The following is an 8,750-nucleotide window of genomic DNA, read 5'->3' as shown; positions in this document are numbered from 1 at the left end:
CTATTGTTTACAGTGAGAAGGCAGACTCAGGGCAGAACAAACACCTAGCTGTGGGAGTGTCACCCACCTGGGGGAGGGGTTACTGCCCTTTGTGATGTCATGAAGGGAAAATCTCCAAACAGCCTGTTTGAACACACATTTTCTGAAAAGTGGAGCAGACAAAAAACAGAGGACGGACTTTTCTCATCATTGGGGGGTTTGTAGACAGACTAGAGACACATATTAGAGTTAGAGAAACATGGTGAAGTGGATTTTACAGAATATGTGACCTTTCAAGTTTTTGTTGGAGTTCGGAGAAGAGAGAGATGTGGCAGTTGCTCCTTCATCAAATGATACATTACTCAAACACCAAAGATAGTTAATTATATGTTTATTTATTCACACAGGTGAGATATTGCAGCTCTACATGTGCAGATGAAGCCACACTGATTGGTACAGGATGATGACACACACACACACACGGCTCTGATGTGTGACCATAGACTGTTTATACAAATGGACAGCGTGCCTCGGCCTCCTCCTGGTGAGCAGGATGAAGCCAGAATATCCCAGAGACCCGGAAAGTTCAGGGACTCTCGCCGTTTCTGCTGATAATCTGGTGCACACTGTGGCGCAGACGCGGCATTTGTGAACAGGCCGGTCACTCACCGTTTTAGAGAATCAAATAACGTCTCAGAGAAATATGACTTGAACACAAAACAGCGTGGTAACTATCATTCAAAAAACATTATCTGCCGTGCATTTTTATCCAGGTCCTATTTGTGAACGTGGAGGAGCCGGGGCTTATCTACTGCAGCCAATCACCAGGCTTCACTCCCAGGCGGCTGTCCCTCCGTCCATCTGAATATACAGTCTACAGGTGTGACAGGTACAGCATGCTTATTGCTCTGTTTAAAGGAGAACTACACGTTAAGAAGCCTCAGTATGTACAGCTGCTCATCCAGGATAAATTAAAGGTTCATGTATGTTCAGACAAACAGGACGTCATGTCAGGTTCAGGTGATCAGGTACAGTCTGAGGATCATCACACTGCGGAGGCTGTGCACATCTGTACAGTTTGTGTGGATTAAATACTAAAGAGTCGTCTGTTGCTGCTCCTCTGATGATTCTTCAATCTGTAGATACAAAAACTAAAACTAAAAGGCTTTAATGCATTCATTCATTTCCTTCATTGTGTTTGTCTCATTATGAAATGTTGTCAAATTTTACAGTAAGCAGTTTTTTTCCATGTCGTCAGGTCGTTTGATGCAAGGTTCATCCTGATCCGGACTCTCAGAATCAAAAATCTGAAGGGGTTTAACGTCCTTTAAAGGAGCAATCTGTAACTCTGACCCCTAGTGTTCAAAAGTGTGATTCAACAGATTCATTCTTTTTGAAAATGATCACAGAGACAGAAAATTAAACGGTCCAACCTTTCATATTCTACATGTTGATTATTAGAATGAGTTTGCTGGAGACGTGTGTGAACGTGAAAGAAGGTGCTTGAACAGTGAAGGTTAAAGGAACAGTCCGCTTGAACTCCAGCAAACAACTTATCTCAGAGACATGATGGGTGTATTTGAGTTTCTAGTTTCCTGCAGTGATGAAGAGTTAAGTGTTTTTTTTTTATGTCAATGAAAGTGACCGACTGGATCCTGTTCAACACTCAGACGTGAGATCATCTTAGACCTGACAGGGTAATGGGTTTATTTTGTTCTTGAAAGAGACATGTGATCTGACTGTTTATGTTGTTAGCTTGTTTAACAGTTAGCTGCACGTAGCAGAAACATCATGTGAGTCCTCAGCAGACATTAGCACGTTAGCATGAGAGAGTCTGAGGTTGAATTCTGACGTTCTGCTGACAGATCAACGTGTTTTGTTTAACATGTTTAACAGATATTTAAAGACGTCTTTCTCATCAGTCTGTTCCTCAGACTCTGTGTTCACACTCTTTATGTTTTAATCTTTAACCACGGACAGCCGCTCTGTGAAGGGTGACAGCATGACCACATGTTAGCACACACAGCTCCATGATAGCGTGTTCCTGTGTTTGATGATGAATGAGTCACATGACCTGACACCTGTCCTGTCCCGGGTCAATCTCTGCTCTGTCTCACGGAGGACAGCAGGGGGGGCAGAAGGTTCAGAGCAGGACGGTGCTCCTGGATACCCAGAGCCACCAGAGCTCCCGCCAGGAGAGACCTGACCCTGGGCAGGATGGGGGGCCGAGCTGGCATCACCTGCAGAGAGAGAGAGAGTAAAACAACGTTAAGTATGTAAATATATTAATCAGAGGCGGTGCTTTAACCACTGACAGATACAATATCACGCATGCACAGGTCGAGTAGCAAAACCATCAAAGTCACATGTGACCCCCGATGACCTGGACCGGTCTTTATCTTCTGGTGTCATCAGAGGATCTGTTCTGCAGAACATCTCATGAAACCAAGAGGGTTCTGAGTCAGGATTCATAGAAACGTAGTTACATCTGTAACTCTTGTTGTTGTTTTTTTTTTTTATCCTTCCTGACCACCAGGGGCGAAGCTTTAAGCACTCTGGGGAGAGGACCACACCCGGTGAATTGGGAGACGGTACCCTCACTCAATAGTCCTTGGCACAAATGACCTTCGGGGACACCTCTCTCAAGGTTGCCCAAAACGTGGAGGCACCTCTCGTTTAATAGCACCTCACTCCAGACGGCGACCATGTTGATAACATTCTCAATCTGAGGAGGCAACCGCTGCTTGGAGAGAGCCATTCCTTTCTAAGGACCACCAAGACAAACAAACGGTCGGTCCTATCTCAGTATACTGAACGTTCTGTCTACCTGTTGTCTCCTTCACCTGATTGGGGGGTTAAACTACACTGGCTCTATCACCTGATACAGATCTGACCTTGACACAACTTCCAGCAGAGATGCATTATTTGGCCACAAGGTGCCCGAGCAGAGTAAATCCTGAGTTTGCTGTAATAGAATTATCATCTGTATTGTCTTACAGCAACAGACTTCTTCTTCATCAGAGGTTTAGGGGCGACAGCGGAGCCCTACTGGGACACACGCTCTGTGTAAGAAGAAAGGCTGAGAGCTCCAGTTACACCCAAAACATCCCTACAGACACTGTGAAGGTGAACAGGTGAACTTGAAGTTGACATCTTCTTACCTTTTCCACTTTGTGACAGTGAATGAGTCCGTCCTGTCCGATGTAGAACGTAGAGAACGCATCAAATGACCTACAACAGATTACACATGGTTAGCTTATTTTATAAACCACTGTGATAAAAAATACTTCAGTGTCTTTTAAACAAATACTTTTATTCATCAGAGCGTTACCTGTACAGGTGAGACTTGTCTTTGCGGTAGAAGCGCAGCAGCAGAGAGTAGACTGGGAGGCCTCTGATCCTCCAGCGGGCCTTGATGGTCCCGTCCTCCATGTGCTTCGTTAGCTTCAGCACCTCCAGTCGACCGTCGGCATAGTAACACAGTGAGAGGAAACGCCACAAGGACAGGATCAGCTGGTACAACACCCGGCCTCTTTAACAGACAGAGAGATAGCGATGTCATACACGTGACCATGGGGGTTACGGGGGAGGGGTTAATGTGTTGAGGTGTGAGCAGGGCTCACCTGGTCTTGGTGTTGAGGAGGCCGTTGATGAACTCCAGGTCTTTGGAGTACATGCTGTAGTCGTGAGTCTTCATGAAGAAACTGGGGAGCTGAAATAAACAAAAAACAGTAAAGCTCAAGGTCAGGAGGTCGTGGCTCGAAAATATATAATTCAGATTTTTTCCCATGTTCTCCTGTGACACTGGTGTTTGATCAATGAGGTCATGTTGTAATGACAGCTTCACTGCTGTCACCCTTCCGAGCGTGCTCACTACACTCAGAGTGAACACGGAGTCCCCCGTGCAGGCACATCCTGTCTCAAGACGATGCAGAAAAACTAGTCAATGTATTTGTTACTTCTTGGTTGGATTATAGTAATTCTCTTTTATCAGGCTGCCCAAATAAGTTTCTAAAAAGACTCTTTGTCTGGTTCAAAATGCTGCAGCACATGAACCAACTACAACTGGGAAAGAGATCACATTAGCCCGACATTAGCTTTCTGCGCTGACTCCCTATAAAATCTAGAATATAATTTAAAATCTTTCTTCTCACTTCTTAATGGTCAGACTTCATCATGTCTCAAATATCTCATACTGCTGTTATACCACTTTAAAACATAACACTCCCAAAATACAGGCCTGTTTGTTGTATCTAGTCCCCAAAAGTAGTATGGGAGGTAGGCACTGCACAGTGTAACTTCTGCAGAAACAGAGTGTGTTCTTACCTCTATCCTCAGCCGTTCATACATCAGAGCCAGTTTCTCCTCCTCTTCACTGTCTCTTGCACTTTTCACCTCCCCCTCTGCTCTCTCTGCATGGCTACACAGATAGGTAGGGAGCATCAGAGGCAGCTCCACAGGTTTATAAAGTCCAATATCCTGTGTAGACCCCAGGCTGCTGCCAGGTCCCGGCTCTGCTCCCGACTCTGTAACCGTCTCTGTACCCGGGCAGTGAAAACAATAAAAGTGGGATCCGTACATGAACGGAGCGGGACACCTCTCTGCTTCAAACAGACTTCTGAAACATCCATGTTCTCTCTTCAGAACATCAGCACTGTTCCTCCTGAAGCTGTCCACGCTGATGTCGTCCTCTCTGCAGCCGTCCACAGTGGTCAGGGGGAAGGAGAACTCAGAGGACCTGTTGTGACGGGGTAGAGGGATCTCCAGCAGGCCGTCCAGCTCCCCCTGTCTGACCAACACACACACACTGAGAGGCTCCTCCCAGTGCTCCTCCCAGTAACCCCCCCTCTGAGGCTGGCTGGCATGGTGGAACGGGTGGGACAGCAGCGGCTGCCTATTGTTCTGGTACCTCAGGCTGTTGGGGGGCGACAGGGCCCATGATGCACCGCTCAGGGGGCGACTCTGACAGATCCATTGCCAGTCTGTCGTCTGTGGGAAACCATATAAACTCAGATTACACTATCAATGAATACTACAGCAGTCTGACATCTATCAACTATTTTATTATGGAGAGAATAGAAGATAATTATCAGTTAAAGTTCTGCTTGCCAAATCAGAAGCAGGTCACAACAGTATTAAATATGTTCAAGTTAAAATCCTACACTTCTCTGTGTCCTGATAATGGGCGAGGGGAAGTTACCTGGCTCAGACTCCAGCTGTGTCTGTTGATGGGTTGCCGTCTGCCTTGGCTGCGGACACAACCCACCCAGAAGGCCACGCCCCCTCTGCTCACAGCCATTCACCACAGGGGCTGAGCTAACCCCAGTCACCAGCTGACCATCACCTGCAGCACCCACAGGAGGACACGGCAGAACAGCACAGAGAGTCTACTCAGGACGTACAACTCTGGATGACCGTCAGATGCAGCCGCAAGACCTCGACACACCTGAAAACCACAATGAGGAGGATAGAAGTGATTCTACCCGACCTAAAAAACCTCTGTATGTTTCTAATAAGCTCCACGAGCAGAAACGTGCTCAAACTAGGATCAATATTGGAGATGCTTTTGAATTTCTGATCGTATCAGACACTGTTTGGACTTTTAAAATACATGTAAACATCTTAGTCCGACCTACATCGGACCAAAATCGGACCATAACGGACATCTCATAATCGGAAAAGAACACCTAGATAAGTCGTTCATAGTCGGCAAACTAACGGCATGTAAACTCAGCCATCGTATCGTAATCAGATTTCGCGTTCTAAGCATGCTCAAGAATTTCTGCCGGGGCTTTCAACCGGAAGTGGAAGGAGACAACGTAATAAATAGTAGTTTTGTTGCCGGAAATGGCGTCCTTCTGCTGTTATCGCCTCAGCCAACTGAGCTCTCTACAATGTTTTGAATTTGGACTGCAGTACCTGTTTTAAACTCTAGGCGCCAGAGTCATACTGCTCCTTTAAGAAGCAAACAACAAACACTGGATTGTTTGATTACAAATAAAAGATTTTTTTTCATGTTGGTGAGTGAGACAATGGATTTGGATAAAAAAAAGTCATACATAATTTTAACTTTGAAACTCAACAGCTAAACACAGACATTTGATCTGTAGTTTATGTAAAACAATATTGTGTAGCTCTAAATGGAGAACACAGTATTGGTGTCATACTGTCAGAGCCTGAACGTTGTGTCTTCTTAAAGAAATACTAAGTCAGTCTGCAGCTGAACATTGATAGATTTCTCTCCGAGGGTTTCTTCCAGCAGCACATGACCTGCAGCCGACCACACGTTTATAATCAGAGAGTCCATGCAGACAGCTGACTCTGAATTAACAGACTGACTGACTACACACAGTCAGACTTATATAACTGATATACACACACCTTTACAGTGTGTGCATACCTGAACAGTGTAATACAATGCCAGTTAATACCTTCAGCTTGGTAACAGATACTTCTTTAAAGATGTCTGAGGATAATGTTTAGTAACTTGTGAATGACATTGACATAGAATGACAGTTTAACCCTTACAGTGAGCGTTCATCTATAAAGGTTGTCAAACGCTTTGATACTTTTGGATACCTCCTGTTTTAAACTGATCTGTGAGTAAAACTACAGATCTTCAGTTATATTTGTAACAAACGCAGGGTATTAAGATTCACAGGTCAGAAAATACTCACATTTCAAGTTACAATTATGTCTCTTACATAGCTGTGAACAGGTGGACAAAGAAAAGACTCAACAATTAGCCTGAATGTCTGTGTCATAATAAGTAAGGTGTGTTAGAGAGGAATGAGTCAGGCAAACTACTGCACAATGACTAAATCGCAATAAAAACATTGGCAACGTTTCAATTCCCGTAAACTGTCTAATAAACGAGAAACGACCCAAAGTATGACGCCTAGGACTTTTTTTTTTTGTTGCCGTGGTAACAAAGCAAGTTCAGGTATCTTCTCGAAGCTGCAAAGTCCGAGTTAATCTAAACAATAACATCAACATTTATAAATATATGATGATAATAAACTATTTTTTATGCCAAGGAGGAATGAATGATAAGGTTGAGAATACAGAAGGCCTTAAAAGACAATAGTTGTTTCTATTATTTGTTATGTTTGTTTCAATATAATTACACTAACCTCTTTATCTATGTAAATAGCTTCAAGATTTTGTAAAATAAAACATTATATAAGATTAATTTAAAGAAACAGCAATTTAAGCTGATCGATATTTGATTAACTGACAAATAATTTGCGACATTAACCTATTTTTTTTTTTTTTGCGCACATATCAGAACCATGAATATATCTTCCTTTAAACGTTGACATTTCCCTACATGCTACGTAAGCTAGCGCCTTCTGCCGTCTGTTTTCAATGATAATGACTGCTAGCATGCTAGGCTCACCGAGTGGAAGCTAACAGTAGCCGCCGGCTTGACAAACGTCCCTGCAGCTGACGTTACCTTAAAATGAAAAAACCCGCTGAGTCACTGCGGCTGCGGGTTTCTTTAACTCGTGTTCACTTCACAGGTAACCAGGTGGTTAACACAATAATAACGAACAGGTAAACAGTACTTGGATAACTTACACAAATGTCATTCCAGTCTGTGTGTGTCCTTGCCGGGCTAAACACGCCTCACGCAGACCGTGCTAATGCTGTCTTCACGGCTGTGGGACTTTTCGGTACTGCCTCTACGAACCACAGACAGATTGATAAAATGCAGAGAAACCTGGAAATATGTATAATCATAATCAGTATAAAAAGAGCTCGGGTTATTGTACGTTACCGTGGAGAGATCAAGTAGTCTTAGTAGTCATAAACAGATGAGTAAACACTCATCTGATGGATTATTCTAGAATCTTCTCTGATTGAATAAAGCTTTATTTATCATCTCATGTTCATGTTTGCCTGATTCGGTGCCTAATTGTTTTTTTTTATTGTGTTTTTTTTATTCTTGTTGTCAGGTATGTTTTTAAAGAGATCTTGGTGTTCTGAAAGGTTATTTTTAGTCGTTTTAGCTCTAGCTCTGTTAAAAAAAATTAAATTCGCTTATAAAACACACATGGATAGGCCGGATCTTTGTAATATAGCAATAAGTAAGGTCTTTTACCTGCTTTTTGTAACATAACAATGAGTAAGGTCTTTTTACCTGCTCTTTTGTAATGTTAAAAGACAAAGAGTTAGGTCTTTACCTGCTTTTTGTAAAGTGTCTCAAGATAACACTTGTTATGAGTTGACTCTACAAATAAAAATTGATTGATTGATTGATTGACATTAAACACACATGTTGCACCAAAACACCAAGTCCCTTGTAATGTGCTTGGCAATAAACACAGATTCTGATTCTGAATTGAAAAGTTTTTATCCAAACTAAGACAACGACTGGGCTTTCTGTTTGGAAACAGATCGTGGTTCCTTTTATTCACCAGGAAAATAATTACAGAAGCAGTTTTCCTTTCTGTCCTTGATTATGGATATGTTATTGACAAACGCACAGACAGCTTAGGCTGCTGTTACTCTAAAAACCTGTGTGTCAGTCTGTGTTTGTGTGTATGTGTTTGTTCGTCTGCTTCTGTGAGTGTGTGTCCTTGATATGTGTGTCTGTGTGTCAGTCTGTGTTTGTGTGTATGTGTTTGTTCGTCTGCTTCTGTGAGTGTGTGTCCTTGATATGTGTGTCTGTGTGTCAGTCTGTGTTTGTGTGTATGTGTTTGTTCGTCTGTTTCTGTGAGTGTGTGTCCTTGATATGTGTGTCTGTGTGTCAGTCTGTCTGTGTTTTG

General features: G+C 43.1%; 1 protein-coding gene across 2 annotated transcripts; it reads right to left on the bottom strand.

Annotated features, from left to right (window-relative positions):
• Nucleotides 1-353: 353 nt before the first annotated feature.
• c16h6orf136 (chromosome 16 C6orf136 homolog) lies at nucleotides 354-7,685 on the bottom strand. 2 transcript variants are annotated; one of them, XM_061060572.1, is made up of 7 exons: nucleotides 7,561-7,685; nucleotides 5,180-5,425; nucleotides 4,306-4,968; nucleotides 3,603-3,691; nucleotides 3,311-3,511; nucleotides 3,141-3,210; nucleotides 354-2,219 (listed from the first exon to the last, which is right to left on the bottom strand). In XM_061060572.1, the coding sequence occupies exons 2-7, from the start codon at nucleotides 5,276-5,278 to the stop codon at nucleotides 2,076-2,078; spliced, it is 1,266 nt and encodes a 421-aa protein (XP_060916555.1). In that variant the 5' UTR covers nucleotides 5,279-5,425; nucleotides 7,561-7,685; the 3' UTR covers nucleotides 354-2,075. The 2 variants fall into 2 exon arrangements, with proteins under 2 accessions (XP_060916555.1, XP_060916556.1); XM_061060573.1 differs by lacking the exon at nucleotides 7,561-7,685 and adding an exon at nucleotides 7,379-7,397.
• Nucleotides 7,686-8,750: the final 1,065 nt, after the last annotated feature.

Source organism: Labrus mixtus, chromosome 16 (assembly GCF_963584025.1).
Source record: "Labrus mixtus chromosome 16, fLabMix1.1, whole genome shotgun sequence".
Taxonomy (NCBI): domain Eukaryota; kingdom Metazoa; phylum Chordata; class Actinopteri; order Labriformes; family Labridae; genus Labrus; species Labrus mixtus.
This window is presented reverse-complemented; position numbering and strand designations above follow the sequence as displayed.